The sequence below is a fragment of the Vanellus vanellus genome (genome assembly GCF_965231255.1).
Source record: "Vanellus vanellus genome assembly, chromosome: Z".
NCBI lineage: Eukaryota > Metazoa > Chordata > Aves > Charadriiformes > Charadriidae > Vanellus > Vanellus vanellus.
The window spans coordinates 53,154,038-53,171,758 of record NC_138908.1 but is presented as its reverse complement, the minus strand read 5'-3'; the positions used below and the strand labels follow the sequence as shown (position 1 = coordinate 53,171,758).

At 37.4% G+C, this 17,721-nt stretch overlaps 1 protein-coding gene across 1 annotated transcript in view; it reads right to left on the bottom strand.

Moving 5' to 3' along the window:
- Positions 1 to 10,375: 10,375 nt before the first annotated feature.
- The window catches only part of ZDHHC21 (zDHHC palmitoyltransferase 21), a gene marked incomplete at its 3' end in the record, with an annotated part of 29,440 nt that continues 22,094 nt past the window's right edge, over positions 10,376 to 17,721 (bottom strand). The window contains exons 6-7 of the mRNA XM_082497173.1: positions 11,049 to 11,092; positions 10,376 to 10,508 (exon numbers count right to left, since the gene is read on the bottom strand). Coding sequence (XP_082353299.1) covers positions 10,376 to 10,508; positions 11,049 to 11,092 — 177 coding nt within the window. The remainder of the gene's footprint in view (positions 10,509 to 11,048; positions 11,093 to 17,721) is intronic.

Here is a 17,721-nt window from a genome sequence, read left to right as displayed (position 1 = left end):
TACTTGTATTTTATTTTTAACTCAAGGCAAAAAGCACAATATTTGTATTTTTACTTAAAGTCACCAAGTGTCACTGAGGTGTACTCTCCCTTCTACGTTTAAATCGGACACTGCTGTGAGAAAGCTGCAGTGTAAAATTTTCTGAGAAGTGTATTACTCATTGTCTTGTTAAAATACACTCAAATTCACTTCTTCTTCACAAGATAAAGTATTGCTTTTTCAATGAAGTGGGAAAAAGGAGGAAATTTATTTTCTGATATTTCTAACTTTCTTTTGGCAGTATGAGGATAGAAGTTATAATTATTTTATCATTAGCAGACATCCGGTGACCTGTCTTAACTGGAAATAATGTTAGAAAGAGAAAGTCACTTGAAGAGATCAACTTTTTGAATTCCCTGCTTCTCCCTCTTCAGCCTCACTGCAGAAGCATTATTACATGGCAAAGACTCATCAGACATAAACATATAGGACAATAAATTTCTTTTTTTTTTCTTCTTTTTTCATTATGTCATTTCATTCACTCTAAAGCTGGAAGGTCTTTATTACATAGCTATGTATTCCTCCTCCAACTGTAACGATGCCATTGCAGACCTTAAATTTCTTTCATACTTATCTCAATATTGCAAACAATAGCAAGTACCAAGTTTGCAACCTTCACAACAAAGTTATCTTCGACACGTGAGTTGCAGTATCATCCAAAAAACTTCACATCTTATTTGTCAGAATATTTTGTGGAAATAAAAAAGTGACAGCACCAGAATTTTTATCACCTTTAACAAAGTTCACCTTAGCATAACTTCAAGGCAGAAAGCATTTGTAGTCCTTACTCTGCATCAGCCATAGAGACAAAAAAGAAATGGAGACTAGATGCAATAAAAACCTGTTACCTGGTCCCTAGAAAAGGACGTTACAGCGGTGAATACTGGAGTTCTGACCTCCAGTGAAGACACCGTGGGAGTGGGGACTTGGTGAACAGCAATCGCGAGCACCCAAGATGTGCTGGAATTGCTCAGAGCTGGCAGGAGCTCCAAATACCCCGAGGAACTGCTCTAACTGCAATTCGCTGCTCAAAGACCCACGCAAACCCCTTGCTATAGCCACAGCACAGCGATGGCTGCTGGTGTACCCTGCCCTCGGCCCCCAGCTGCGTTTGGGCTGCATCATTCGAAGGCTTCAGGGAAGGATCCCCAGTGTCCTGCGGGAGGGAAGCAAGTGTGCAGCTCGTCAGGCAGAGGCAGCCCGGGGCAGTGGGGACACATTGCTCCGGTGGTCCTGGGAGCTCTGGAAATCCAATACGGGATTGCAGCTTCGGCTTCTGTGTCAGGGGATGTGGCAGCACGCACAGGAGGGCTCGAGCGGGGGATGGCAGCCTTCACCATCAGCATTGCACCTCCACCCAAGAAAACCAGGCGTCAGGCAGAGAACTGGAGTCAGATCTTCAGGGTCCCAGACTTGCGGTCTAACCCAGTGGGTTAGCATCCATTAGCTATCAAAACAAATCATCAAGTTTCACCTTTGTAGGGCTCAAACTACGGCATTGTCTGCACTTACACCACTTGAAAAAAAAAAGAGGAGCCTATTGCCCAAATGGTAGCTGGCAGACTGCGGAAGCAGAGATTTTGGCTGCAGCTACAGGAAAGTCCTAGCTTCGTGGAATAAAAAAGCGAGGTTGTGAAGCATATCATAAGCAGCAAGATCATGTTATATTTGGGGTTAAATTATTACTTAGGCTTGAAAGAGTCATTATTCCTCAGCAGCACCTGTCCAGTTCATTTTATGTTCAGCTCTATGTGACTGAAATACAGCTTTTTGGCTTACTGCATGCAAAGCCTATTGCTGCACGTGTCTGATCTTAAACTAATCCTTCAGCAAAGGGAATGTTTTTGAGAGGGGAAGCCTAATGAGAAAAATATTGTGAAACTAGAGGACATACAAAGAATGTGCTGTGACTGATACAAATTCTGGCCTGTTTTTTTTCAAATTAGCTTAGCTGTATTTTATTCAGACTAACACATCCTCCATCCTTCCTCAAGCCTGTTTACTCAGCTGGATATCCACTGGGTCCAATTTTCCCTCCAATTGCCCTTGCACGCTAATATAATTGCGGCTCATATGGGTAATTGGTCAGCCTACAGCAGTGTTTGCATGCATTTGTTCATCTGCACTACCTGGCAGCCTCTTAAAATGAATTTATAGACTCAAAGTACTGTTGAATACTTTGTTTCATTCAGTTTATAAAAGGACAAAACACATCAAGAAATACTTCCAGGAGCTTTAGGCACTAAAAATACTGCAGTGTACACATTAAAATTATTTTTATGGGCAAGTGGGAATAGATCTCTGTTTCCACACATCAAAAAGAAGGCACACACTCGCACGAGTCAGTTGTATCTAATTTGTAAATACTAAACTAAATAAATTTCATAGCAGAGATCAACCAGATTTCAAATTACTATGTGGGGAAAAGAGGCCCATTGAAATTTCAGACAAGAGAAACTGAAACTGTTGGCAGTGGGCAAGAACAGTTTTTTCTGGAATACACACAGAACACAGAATTTTACGGGTCAGTGTTACACTGCTGTGGAAGGATCAGTATGGAAGTGATTTTTATTACTGTTATTACCAGAATCCGGTTCTTGGGCTGAAACAGAAGACGCAAGTTCTGTACCACAAACTGTCATCATGTAGTTTGTGCTCCCTTATTCATGAAGTGCCACAATTCAGCTATTTTAATCATTTCCTTGCAGGCACAACCACTGGCTTTTTTCTTTGGCTCACGATTCTTGCAGTGGATCTTCCCAGGTGTCTAAAATCTTCCCTTTACTTCTTCTACAGCTGAGACTACTGCTCACACCATACCCAGCAGCTTCTGTTTAATTCCTCTCTGCTACATTTTACTGTGGCCACAAATACTCCTGCACTTCTTTTTACACGTCTAAATCCAGTATCTCATTTGAAAGAGTCCAAAATCTGTGAAAACACTCTGCATCGGAATCTGACATAAATTCACATGTACACAAAACAGAAGAGTTGCTGATTCAGATCCATTTAACTGTCTCAAAAAGCGTTCCAAGATTAATTACGTATGATTTAATAGAGTGTATAAAAACATACACTGATCAGCACGGTTTAGAGATTTACTTTACATAACAAGAGCAGAGAGAAAAAAAAAAGGGGGGGGGGGGGGAGGAGAAGGGCTAGTGCATCAGTATAGCTGCCACAAATAACTTATTTAGGCAAGAGATTTAACCAATGCTGTAATTAGTGTTGTTATACCAATAGATAGTCCTAACAGAGAAAGCTTCCAATGCTTCCACCAACACTCAGTTGTTCTCTTATAAACAAGCAACAAAGCTCAGACAGTAAGTACCTCACTACCTATTCAGTGATTTTTCACAGTTCAGTTTTCCAAAACAACCATTTGGGGTTCTAGCTTACTCTTGTCATGATGAAAAAAAAAAAAAAAGAGTAATGACAGTAATTTATAGAGGAATTGGGAAAATCTAAAAACGGATTTGGAAAATATTAGTAAAGTATTTACACAGCTTTAAACCAATGTAAATGATATCCAGAGAAGAAAAGAAAGTTTGATTTTTTTTTATTAAAAAAAAGATTTCTAAAAAATACAATGCATAAGAAATCCCAACAGGAATGAAAAAACAACCTATAATTTAAATCAATCAGAAAAGAAAAAAAAAAGAAATAAAAATGAAGACAGATAAATAAAAGACAATTCATTGTTTCTCAGCTGGACATACTCTTGCACTTTTAGATTTGATTAAAAGAATACCAGAGTGAGTTTCCCTATTTCGACATTATCCAGCCATTCAACTCATACGTTACCCATTCAGGCACAACCAGTGTTAGACCTCATAATTTCCAACAAGTCTGGTATAAACGTTATTCAGTATTGTTTGAAAACAGTTAAGATCAAACAAAGAACAAATTAGTAAAACTCAATCACATGCCCATGTGTGAACCACAAAATTCAGAATGCTAATTTAAAAAAAATCAGTACTGTTTTGCTACCTGGCATTTAGATTGAAGCTGTTAAAGAGACAGAGTGATAATTTTCCATCTGTAAACTACACTGTGATCTACAGTATATCAGTCTTGGGAATGTGCATAGAAATACTTATCGACCCAGAAACACACATAAATTATTATTTAAGTTTCATATTTCCTAACTCAAAAAGCACGTGTAAATCTGAATTATTCTTGAAGTTACAGGTGACACTTAGATGGCCCTTGTTGCCACAACTGACTTTAATCACTCCGCCTTAGTTTGGCAAGCTACAATTGAGCAATTTCAGCAGAACTGAAGTCCGAGACGTAACGCAGCTGCAAGTACTTCAGTGAATCCTGAAGTTCAAATTCTCAGCCACTGAGAAAGTAGTACAAAAATCTTTTGAGGAACAATGCTTTCTGAAGTATTCAGTCACGCAGTTAGCCGCATAAGTACGGACACTGTATTTAGAGGTACCGGTTCTTCCCAAAAGCAATCCTTAGCATCATTCGCCATCACTCAGACAGTTTTGAAGTCCTGATACTTTGACTAATTTAGAACTAGATTCAACTTATTACTGTAAGAGGAATAATTAAATTTAACTTTGCTAATTCAGGAGACAACTCCCAGTATATTTTCTGCACTCTCAACTATTAAAACCTTACAACCCACATATATAAAACAATCAACATGAAAATGAGGTGCCTGACACACTGTAGTAGTAAGAATGGTAATTATATTTTGATATAAACAGCGTAACAAGCAGGAGTTTGTTACATTTCATCCATTTTAAATAATTTTATACAGCACTGAAATCACACTTTGTAATGCCTGTGTATTTTCAAATACGTATATTCACTTAAAGATTTTTAATAATCCGTATAGACAAATATTTCTAGCATTGTATTTTACATATATTATTTCCTAATGACTGTAAAGCAAAATATTCCATCTATATCTGTACTGCCATTTCAGTATCATTAGTTGTTTTATCCTGAACATGATAATATGAAGGTGAATCCTGAATTATCCTGAATGTGAATGAAAATGTGATTTGTCATGACATCCCACTTGGTGTTTTATTAACCATGTGTTAATAAAGTAATAAGTAAAAACAAATTATCAGGAATATCTGAAGTACAGCTCAGAATATAAATTTTAAAACAATTATGTGTTTGTTAATAAAGACTAATCCATAGGAGATTAGGTTTATTCTTAAAATTCCAAGTATGTGAGAATTCAAGTCTTGCAACTGGACCAATTAAACCAATTATTTTTTGACACATGAGACATGGATCTCCAGCTGCTAAATTTATCTGTGGCAGCACCAGAACATTGCATATACTGGCTTCAGTCAGGAAGCAACAACAAGGTAAAATCAACCTGAATTACATACAAAATAACGCTTAATGTTACAAAGAGCTCCAACTGGGCTTTATTAGAGCAAAAAAGGCAGCACTTGTTCAAAACCCATAAAGAGGTGCAACTTCTTTCTGTTTATTTCAGTATACAGAATCCATAACAGATTTCAAACTTTTTAAGCAATTGATTTCTTGCTCTCAACCCAAACACAAACAGAACCACAGAATTTGCATATCAAAAATTATAACTCTTTTTTTTTTTTTTTTTAAATCAAACCAATACTCCATAGCTCCACACCTTCAAAGGCTACTCTACCACAGTCTCTATTCAGGCCAAGATGATATGAACACTACTACTGTATGCTGCTGTGTGCTCATGGAGAAGACAGGAAAAGAGCCATCGAAGTTGAAAGTGAGCAGAGGAATGAACAGAACTCATTCAAGGTAGTAACTTTGCTACAGTAGAGAATTCATGACAACAGAAGTGATTTTGTCTGTGCAACTGACAAAAACTGAGCCAAGTTAAAGAATACATCTAGGTGACAGCATCCTCAAATATGTGACAGAAACACTCTGCTGTAAGTGATTTACTGCTGGCAGGAAGGCTGGCCAAATACAGTCAATAATGTGTTACAAAAAAAGTGTTTCATGTTAACTAACAATTTCAGGTTACCAGAAAACTCATTATCATATGTTTCCCTTGAATGCAAAGTTGACTTGAAAAAGAATCTCTTTCACAGTACTGCAAAAATCCTGTCTTTGCTACCTACATTCCTTACATTGGCACACAATGGCCTGCTACAGCACAAAACAAAGCATGAAGTCCTAATTTCTGAAAAGTATCGTTTACTGAATAAAACTGGACAACTGTAAGATTAACATTGAAAGACATCATATAGCGATGACGTGTATTTAACTGCGTAACTCCTGCTCTTTGCAATTTCACTTCATTTGGTAAACTTTGGTAACGAACCAAAACAATTCTTTTGGCCCCCTCTCCATTTCCTCTGTGCTTTTATGAATCTTCCCTTCACATTAGCCCACTCTAGTTTCAAAACAAGGAAGAAGCTGCCTAGTTCAAAATCTAGCCTATCACTTGGTTCTTAGTTTCATACGCAGAAATCCTCCTCAAGACTAAAAGTGATTGCATATCTCAACTACTCTACCAGCTGTTTGATAGACCCTGTCCTTCAAACCAACTGATCAGAGGATAGGTTGGTAAACACTATTTAATGCAGAATCTTTTAATTTAGACATCAAAATTCTTCAAATGAAATCTCAAATCTCTGATATTACAAGAAGATAGCAAGGTAGCACTGCTTAGTCCTACCAGGAGCTACCCCGTACTGCAAATATGCCAGTTTTTTTCAAATGTTTTCAGGTGGTTTTTAATTAGTGCCTTGACTTCTCCTTGTACCCCTCAGGAAAGCAAGTATTAAGTTCATAGCTTATATCCACTATGCTCAATAAAGCACATGTAGTTCTGATGTTACACTGATGACATTCATTAATACTGCCTATAAGATTTTTTAAGTTAATAACAATGACAAGCACTAATTAGTCTTAAGAATGCAGTTTCTACTAAAATAAAAAATCATGAAGGACAGCTGGAGGGAAAGAAGGGGGATTTCAAAGTAAAGGTTCAAAGGATTTCAAGGATTTCAAGGTTTAAGGGATTTCAAATTAGATCATAAAAGTCTACCTGATCTTTTCCTGCTAGAGTAACTCTTTCTGAGAGTCAGTTTCAGAAACATTACTCCAATAAACTAGTACCATAATAGAGTCATTGGCTAAAATTTAAAAAAATATTTTAATTACTTTTACATTTTTAGAGGCCCATCATTCAAAGACTAAAGCTCATTGCCTCCTAAAAATGAAGCCTCTCCAAACTCTGCCTTCTCTCCTCCACATACTCAGAAGTGGGACAAAAAATAAAGCAGCTGCCTTAATCAGATTAAATATTGATTCCTAATGTTAAGGATGAATGGGAGATTGAGAAAAAAATCTATTTACCAAAAAACCCCCAACAGTATGAAAACATTTGAGAAATTCTGAATCCGTGAAATTACCACCTTCATTTGAGATGATGAGACAAGATTTTCATGTATATCGTTTACTTAAACATATAGTTGATACTTCAGCCTCAAGGTTCTTCTTTTGGGCGTTTAAGTAAGTGCCTTAGAATTCACAGATTTTTGTTTGGGTTTTTGTTTGCTTGTTTGGTTTTTTTTTGTTTGGTTTGTTTGTTTTTTTTTTTTCATTTATAACGGATTTGTTTGAAAGTCGAATGGTTCCGAGGACTTTCTAGCTAAACCTGGCGCGCTGCCCGCCCACCCGCGGCCGGCCCGCGGCAGGGTCCGCTCACCCACCAGATCCCCCATCCCCCAGAAGCCAGCCCCAACTCTTGCTCTCGTCACCCACTGCGTCATCACGACGCGGGCAGGGGGGCACCGCCCCCCCCCCCCTCCCCCGGGGCTGCCGACAGAGGTTGTCCGACAGAGGGCGCGTGGAGAGCGGGGGAGTGCGCGCTGCCGCCCTCCCCCCCTTCCCCCCACTACACGCGTGGACGTTTGTAGATACGGAGGTAGAACATCCAGAGCGTGTCCAATGCCAACCGACGCCACGCAGCAGCACCGGCTGCTTGCGCACCCTACCTTCTTTCGCTTGAGAATAGCGGAAAATCACGGGCGGGATGACATTGTTTGGGCCGCTGGTGGATTTTCACCCCCACGAGGCCGGCAAAATTTAACGGTCCCATTACTTCACCGCATACCGTGTACAAAACATTAAATACACAGTTTATAACCAAGGTTCCTGCCGTCGAGCAGATTCTGTATTACAGATTTGGTTCTCCGTGTGCAGTTAAATTAACCGAAACAATGGTATTAGAAAACAGAAAGAATACTTACACGCCCCCACAGCAAATGTATCAAGAACACATACATTCTTGATCCTTTTTCTTAATAAGCTTCAGAACTGTATGATCTGCTAACTATAATTGATTAGCGTTAAAAACTAATGTTGTGCTCACGAAACAGATTTAAATATTGGCACGTAAAACAAAACTGCTACTATTCCCCCAGGTGTTTCACAGAGACTATAATAGCAGAATTCCTTAAAAAAGAGCATACAGCCATTACTTTATAATGTGTATGCACATTCTTTTTCATTCCAAGCACTGCTGCAGCCCTTCCATCCACTTTCCTTAAGCTTCCTTTTGTTTAAATATTGCTGCCAAGACCATCTTAAAGAAAGTCTAAAGTCACGTCCAAACATGCTGTGAAAAAAATGGTTGAACATTAGGCTTGAAATTTAAATGCAGAAAATATTGCACCTATTTTAAAAGGAGAGGGAAAGTAAAGTCGGTTCAAATGTTGGAGGTTTACAAAAGCTTAAAATTCAAGTGATTTTTAAGATGCACCTTTTGGGGAGTTTCAATGGATGACCAAAACGTGTCAATTCTATACAGGGACGTCCAACATTGGCAGTGACTGTGTTAAGATTTTAAGGCAGCCAATGTAAAAATTCATTATGAATACCACTCATGACAACTCCAGCCCTTCTTTTTGAATGAACTGTTCACAAACGAACTATTAATCTCTCCAAACACCACGCAGGTGTATTACCTCCTGCTTTTGTGCCTGTTATCATCCTGTTGCATGGCTGTCATTTAAGGTGGATTGTTGTCCTGTTAGACTGGACAACAAACACAGTATGTAGCATAACTGAAAACACTGCGGCTGTGAATTTCTCATAAAAATTCACAGAACTTTCACCAATCACCCCATGCTGTTATTTGTGCAGACACAGAGGGCTATAATAAATTACGTATTTTTTCCAGATACAGCAAAGCTGAGCCCGGACTTTGGGAATTGTTGTCATTTTACCAGCTAATAATCTGTAATTTGTAAAGATGCTTTCTTTGGTTAACTACTTCCATATATAAAGGGCCCACAACAAGCTATCACACATCAACCTAGTAACCCATTAAATCAGTTCATATTCTTTACTATACATGTTAGTAGCAAATATCTGTATTTATGTATAAATATTTTAAAACATTTTCACATATATTTCCAATATACCAGCAGACCAATTCCAGCTAATCATGACTAAACAGAAGTAAATATAAAATTTATAACTTTATTGACAATATATTCTTCTTTATGGTACATTATGCTAATTATATCTACATTTTTAAAAAGTAATCACTTTAGTATTTGCACCATGAAACTCCTTTGTTGAATTATTGCAAATAAATCCTTGGAATATAGGGAAAACATGCTTTCTATCTGCATATTTTACCCTGGGTCATTTAATTTATTTTATTGACATAAAGACATGTATATTTTTCACTAAGATCAATACTATGCAGAAAGCTGTAAGATGTAAGATTTCTCAATATAAACATGTACATTAATGTGTATTTATAAAAACCTGTCTGAGGAAGGTTTAGGAAGAAGTCTGCCTCAGTTCTAAATGTTACCTTTATATAGCGTGGTGCTGCAGGATTACTATTGCATATCATAAATAACTGGCAGTATCAGGGAATTTTAAACACATGTGGCTGAAACAGACGTTAATATAATCTAGACAGACCTACTGATAAAAACACATAAAAAAATTCAAGGCAGAATAAGACACTTTGTGGGAAAGCTAACAATCAATGTAACTTCAGTGTTTCCTACCAAAAAAAAAAAATAAAATCAAAAGACCAAGTATCAAACAAATAGGGTAAGACTGCATTCCAGTCATTTGGTTTTAGTATTAACCTCAAAGATGGAAGAAATCCCCTTGAAAGTAAATATGCCTAAAGTTAAACCTACAACTTGTATTAATCTCAGAATAGAATCAAGACCACTATTAAAACAAAGCCTGGGGCACATTGTGATACCTACAATTGGTGGGCGGATTTTAATTGACTTGAAGACTGTCACAGTCCCATTATCATAAAACCTGTAACGCACTTCCAGCATGGAGGACCCATCTGTGCCCACCATCCATCTGTTCAGACGTGATTGGCAAAGTGGTAGGGAACTCGTAGTGGTTGCCTCTGCCTGAAAGGAATAAACCACAGGATCTTCCAGTGAGTGCCAAAAACTTCTGAGAAGGTCTGCTGCCATGGCTTTCGGGGCCTTGATCTACAGAAGACAGCATTATTAGTGAAAGACAGCACGCCCACGGTGCACTTCAGTCAGCTAGAACAATGCAGGTTGGCTGGGGATCCATTACTGGACTCTGATGAATTGTGCCCCAGCATCACAAATACAGCTTTTCTCTCATTACGGCACGCAGCTGAGACTTAACTTAGGCGAACAGAAACTATCTGTGTCATCAATCAACCGAAGGCAACTTTTGAAGCAGCGGAGAACCTCAGAATCAATGAAATGTATGTCAAGACACAGCAGACAGTGTCTTTTGATCTGTACTTTTGAAAGAAAATACAGTTCCACTGGCTTTGGGTAGGGAAGGAATGGGAATAACATGAGGCTCCTTTACGCACAACCAATATTAAAAGATTAGTGAGCTGCTGCTAGAGATAAGAAGTACAGGGCACAGCACCATGCAAAATAATCTTAACAAAGTGCCCTCAGTTCCTTTTCTCTCTCACACAGTTAAAAAAAACCCAGCTACTCCTTTAGCTTTTCAGCAAATAAACGTAGAAATTTTACAGCACTTACATGTCTTCACAACAGTTTGACATTTTTTCTATGCTTGTAGTGTCCTGTTGAAGAAAAGAAAACACAATGAAAAAGTATGTACATTCCTAACTGTTAAACTGTCATTATGAAAGCAACTAAATAAAGCAGGGAATCAGTTCTTAGCATACGCTGCTTTGGCATTAGTCCAGTAGGTTACATATTACTCATACACCGCATTAGTTTTAACCAGCTGTGAGATTATATGCACAAATTTACTCAGTCTGTTAAATGACTTTTACAAACATGATGTGAAACTACAGTGTGTAGTTTTACTATGACAGCACATACCACAGAACGTCAACAAAAACTTACAGCATTAATACCGCTAAAATTAATTCAGCTATTACAATTAATTTGTGGGACATTTAGAAATAATGTAAGGTACACTCTTGCCATACTTTTCACAAGCACCTCTTCCAGACTTGGGAGTCCACTGAGATAACCACAGGAAAATTTAGTAAAATGCAACTATTAACAGATCTAGGATTTGAAAAGCAGGAGACATTAAGAAGTTTTAAAATTGTTATCACCGTGACTATTATAATACGAATAACACCACTAGGAATATACCATCAGTTTCCATAGTCTCTACAGGTGAATACCAAATATAAAACATATTCTCTTAAAATGTAAGAAAAACTAAATAACATGCGGAGTGAAGGCACCCCTGCAGCTAACAGTAAATTAAATTCATACTTCACTTTTCTGAACGTGATTAATCTAATGAGTAACAAAGTTTTGCAATTAACAAATCAATTTAAGCTTAGATCGTGTCCAAATAAAACTTTCAAAACTACCAACAATAGTACTTTTTTCTCACTTTGGCACTTATGTTTAAGAAAAAAGATTGCTTTGCAAGTATCACGTCAATTTTAACTCCAGCACTATTAGAATTTTCAATGCACATTCATAGTTCACTATGTCCCAAAATCACTCATAACGTCCAAAATACAGTCATCGAAATATTTCTCATGGTTCCATCCCCTTTTCATGGCAGCTTGATATCTCCCTTTGCTGTCCATTGATTTAGGCACACACATAATGCACCTGTCAGATTACACTAGCTTTGAATGAAATCGTGAGCCAGTCTCCATTGTCCCAGCCATGCAGAGACACAAGGGCTGTGGTTTAATTAGCCTGTGACTTCATTGTCATCTGGAAACACTACCTAGCCATAAAACCATACTGTGTTCCTTGATTGTTCCTGCCGTCAGTGCATTCAATGCAGTGCAGGCACTGCTGGGATTCTGCCACCATCCTTCATAAAGCTTTAAAGGGGAAGGGTGAAATGTGAGTGGGAAATAACGTGCTTCACCAGGCATGGGTGGCCTTGACCCCCCTTGCCAAACTTTTTCCTTCTAAATCTGCTTCCCAGCTCTGATGAGTTTTGGAACAGGATCCCTTACCACATGCTAAGCAGCAAAAATCTTTAATTCTGCCCACGACCTATGCAGCTGAATTCCAGACGCACTATGGCAAAGGAGAGAAGTCCCCTCTTCTCACACCAATCTACCGGGGTGCACAGCTCTACCCTGTTGGTGCAGAGAAGGCATGCCCACTGCAGACTACATAAACCATTCCGGCCCCATCACTAGGTGGATTTGAACAACTGCTCAGTAGTGAGAGAGGATAGGACTGGAGACAGCAGACCGTAAATACCATCCACTGTTCCAATTCCCATAAATAAGCTGCTTCTCCTCTCCACCTTATGGGCCTGTCTAGCCTATTCCCCCTCACCTGCCACAGGTGGCAGGGAAGCAACACAAGACACAAGCTGTTCTCCTCGTTCGGGCAGGACCTGACTGTACAGCCCAGGGACACTCTGCTTCCTTGGGCTGACTTTTTGTCCCACTCTGGCCAGAAAACACCACCTTTTCTGACCACAGAAAATCATACACAGCTTTCTGAATGAAAAGGGCTAAGTAAGCATGGATATTACTTCCAGGACGTTCCGGTGAGGCTGTAACAGCGTTTTCATGAGACGCTATAGCTCCTTCCATAACTGAAAAAATATCTCAGCTCTAGGAATTACCCTGTGGTCAACTCAAAGCTGTCTACCTGATAGTACAAAATGATGTTGCTATGTTTGAAAGAAATGATTGCTGATGATTTTTTGTACAATAGAAACATGCTAGTCCAGACTACAATTGATTTCTAGCTATCAAAGATTTATGCTATTGTTTCACAAAAGCAGTCTTAAACCCGTTTTGGGTGCAGAAGTAACATAACAAAATAATACCTTAAATATGGCTTTTTGCCATATTGTTTATACATTAATAGATTTGTGCTGGTCCCTAAAATACCGTATTTGAGATTTTTGGAGGAATTCCCAGGTTGGGAACTGGGGGTTGTATTTAATAATCATGGCATGTTACCACGACCTGAATGATGCTCATCAGGGTCTCCCGCCCTCAAAAATGTAACCCATTAAATCAACGAACTAAGTTACAGCAACAAAACAGGAACTGTACAAAATGACTGTAAGAAAAGACTGTCAAGCTTTCACACCTTTAAAACATACTAAGGATCTTAGTTGGATAGGAAGTCAAAGGAAATCCTTCTTTCCTTCCTTCTTTCCTTCTTGCATTAAAATGTCAACATCTACTTTAGAATACTTTTGCTTTACAGTAAAGGAAGTGGGACTGAGCAGTGAATCCTTTGCTTCTGGGATAATTTTTCAGAATTAAAAAAAAAACCCTTTATAGCCACATTTTAAAAGCTGTGAACTAGGGCTTGAGGGAATGGGAGGAAACATCTCTCTGAAGTTTAGCTGCTTAACAAGTGCTGGTGACTGAACTTAAGAAACTCAATTCCCCTCACAGCTTCCCTCCCCCAACATTGCTGCCAAACAGCTGGGCTCATTCCAAATGTACTTTCATTTGAGAGTGAAACAATTTACCTTTTTGCATGAAAGTGAAACTTCACAGCACCCTGGAAACTCGGTAGCCCCTCTGGAGACAGGACAGGAAGGAAAGGGAAAGGGCCACAGTTGAGTTTCAGCCCATTATTTAAAGCTTTCTTCTCAGACAAATGAATTTTTCTTCTTTTGGAGACAGGAGGACCAGAATAACCACTACTCTTCTGAATGACAAGGTGTTCTGTTCATTAACACATGGCACAAATGGCTTTCAACCAGAATATCACCTCTCTTAATTATGCATTTGATGTATACAAAGGTTTTGCTACAACACCAGTATTACTGTGTTCAGCCTAAGAGGCTTTGGCTGTCTGCATCTACTATCAGCTTGGATTACTATTAATACAAATAGAACTCTGCTAAGATTTTTTTTTCCAGACTCACAGCTAATGCTGATGTTAAAATCATTTGGAGAATTGGCACTCATCCAAAAGTTGAAAATAACTTGGTATGAGCAAACATGGCATTTGAATTGAGTCCTAGTAATCTCTATCTCCAAAAGTCCCACAAAATTTACAATTGCCTACAAGATGAAATTGACTAACCCACAATTGATGAATTTCATAACATGGGTCATCTGGATGCCCAAAGTCATGACCCAGATGGGAAACAACTCTTGTTCCTGCACCTGGTCATTCAGAGATACATACCCATTGATAATCATCTTAAAGCATCTACAGAAAAAATAACCATACCTCAGTGAGAAAGGCAAAAGAAATTAGAGGAAATAAACACACATATCACTTTAAAAGAAGAGGAAAAGGGCAAAGGGTTCAGATTCTGCTGAGGGGATGAGCAATGTTTTTTCGCTTTGAGCACTTACTACAAGTCTGTAAGAGCAGCTTGTCTACTCTAAGTGAAGTAAGCTACTGCCGCAGCTAAGACCATTACAAGAGGAATGGAGAGACATATGTAAGAGCACCGACTGAATTCTGCAGACCAACTTATGTTTCATTTGCAAATTAATGCACCTGTGTTAGCTACTAATAGGAATATATCTTTTACATCTATATTTTTAACTAGCAAAACCAACTGCCTGAAAAAAAAGTTTTTTTTTTTAAAAAGATCACATGCACCTTTTAACAAACTGTGCTATAGGATGGGATTCATCATGAACTAAATTATCACGGAAGAAGAACATGGAAAGAGTATTTTCCTCTTACTGACTCAGGTTTTCCAAAGGAGATGCTGTAATTTGTAACACACAGGACAAACCCCAAAGCATGCAGCCACAATCACTGGTTCAATTTTTCTTCTGTTTGCTTAAAGTGACATGTAATCAATACAGGTCTATTTAATACTTGCAATAGAAGAATGTAAACATTATGCCACAGTTCCTTAATATAGTATCTTCAAATACTCAGTATATAAGAATCAGCAGGAAAGTACGATAAAGCAGAAAGAGAAAAAACAAACAAATCTTGCAAGCCTTCCTGGATTTGCAGCCACTGCTTTTATTCGAAACTGCAAGACAACATGTCTTCTATCTGAACAATACATTTTTTCATTCCCTCTACCTAACATCCTTTCATTGTGTGTATGTAAGTGACAGGTGAGCAACTGAACATCTCATAGAAAGAATACTTTGTCTTTCAGAAATTTTCCCTTTTTGCATTAATTACATCTTCAGTTTACATTTGGTCACTTTTTAGCACTGTTTTCTTAATCTGGACTTCTCACATAAGATCATATGATTAATTTTATCAATTAAAATTAGGTTCATCCTGAAAATTACTAGTTCAGTTTTAACTTTAAATCTCTAAATCAGAGAATTGTGTGCAAAATGAAAAATGAAGCTACACTAGCTTATATCCAGGGAATACTCCTACACTCTTCTATGCTCTGATGAATTTAGTTGAAAAGATTTCCAGTGTATTTGTCAGATATTAGAAAATGATTCAATTAAAAGAAAACCTCTGGTAACAGATTAGGAACACATCTACAAAGAAGTGGATACAAACAGATCTCTTTTCTTCAGTCTATTTCAAATCCATGGTGTCTTAGGCACAGAGAGCTGCATGACAGCAAGACACATGACAAAACGTATTATTTTTCTTGATACTTACAAACACCTTCTTAAGACAAAAATATTAAGAAAAAAATGCTTAGGAAGGCTAGGTGTTCACCTCCCTCACATGGAAGTCACTTAATTGGTCCGATGTCTAAATTTGACGAGCAACATTTAAACAAAATGTACTCAGCCCATAGAACACTCAAATGTCATTATTATAGTCACTTATTTTCAACTGGTTAAAGGGACTTCCTTTACTGTTTAGAAAAATAACTGAGCTGTAAAAGGAATTCCTCCTTGTGTGAACAGGGGATATTTTTGGCATGATATTTTTGACTCTCTGCACAGTATAAAATCTCTTTCATTAAATTTTCCAACTTATGCTTTTCCTTAATAATATTGTAAATAATTAATTTCAATAAAAGTACTCTCACTTTATGTAGTGATCTAAATAAAACAGATGAGATCTTTTGCCACTTAGTCTCTTAAACTTGAATTTATTCTTACATTTTAAATACCTCATGAAAGAGGTTTTTTAAATAAACTAAAATTTTATTTTGAAGGTAAGTAGGTGTTTAAGACTGTCAGGATACATTCATTAAAAATGTTAAAAAAATTGTTAGTCTATTTGAGAAAAAATAAGGTACAGGTACAAAAGACATTACACAGTTAGCGAAATCCCATTCAAAGACCAGGACATTGCTAATTGCTGAAAATTTAATTTATAGGACTTTATCCAGTCTTCTAATATGAGATTTACCTATAGATGGATTAAAGGTAGAGACAGGAAAAGGGGAAAGGATAAAAATAATGGGGAAGATAGAGACAGACAACATTAACATGAACTTATCTTCTGTTACATCTCTAATTTCAAATTACTATTTGAGTTTATAGTTTATATACCCTTTGCTTTTCCTGTACAATTACTTTATATCTTACACTTTATTATGGCCAGGTAAAGAATAAATTTGCCTGGGAATCCTAATTTCCCCTTCCAATCCTAATTTCTTCTGTGCTAAACTTAATTATGAGGATTAATATTTCCTTGATTACATTTCTGTCATGTTTGAAAAAACAGGAAAAGCCCTTAGCATCTCACTAATCAAAATAGTATTTAATAGATTATCTGATTAAAGATATGATTACAAATATTTTTAATTATAAGATACTTATTTTTAAAGACAAAAAGCATTTTAGTACAACCAGATCACTTGTGCACACGTATATTGAAACAGCAATGGATCAACACTAGAAAATATGCAAAGAAGTTTTTCAGTGGCATTTTTATTGTTTGCATTTCATTTTTGCATTGTACTATTAAATGAAATGATACTCCCAAAGAAATTTAACTGTTTGAAAATATTCCTTTGGGATAAATATATTAGAAAATTAATTTGTACAATTTCCTTAAAAGAAAGGTTTTGTTCTTTTGAGAAGAAGCCCTGAGCAAAATGAATGAAGTTCCTTACTACATGCTCACTGTAAGTGTCAGACACACTAAGTAAAACAGTTAAAATATACGAATCAGTAAGGTCAAGACGTTAATGTGGAGATGGATCTGTTTACGAGAACAACAAAAAATAGCTAGTGAAAAATGTTTGCTACTTGAAGGTGAAAAGGAGAAACATCGCAACAATAATAAAACATAGCATATAACAAATATCAACACTTTAAAATGCTTCTAAGCGGAAAAATTTATGTAGTAGGCATCATATAGTGCACCG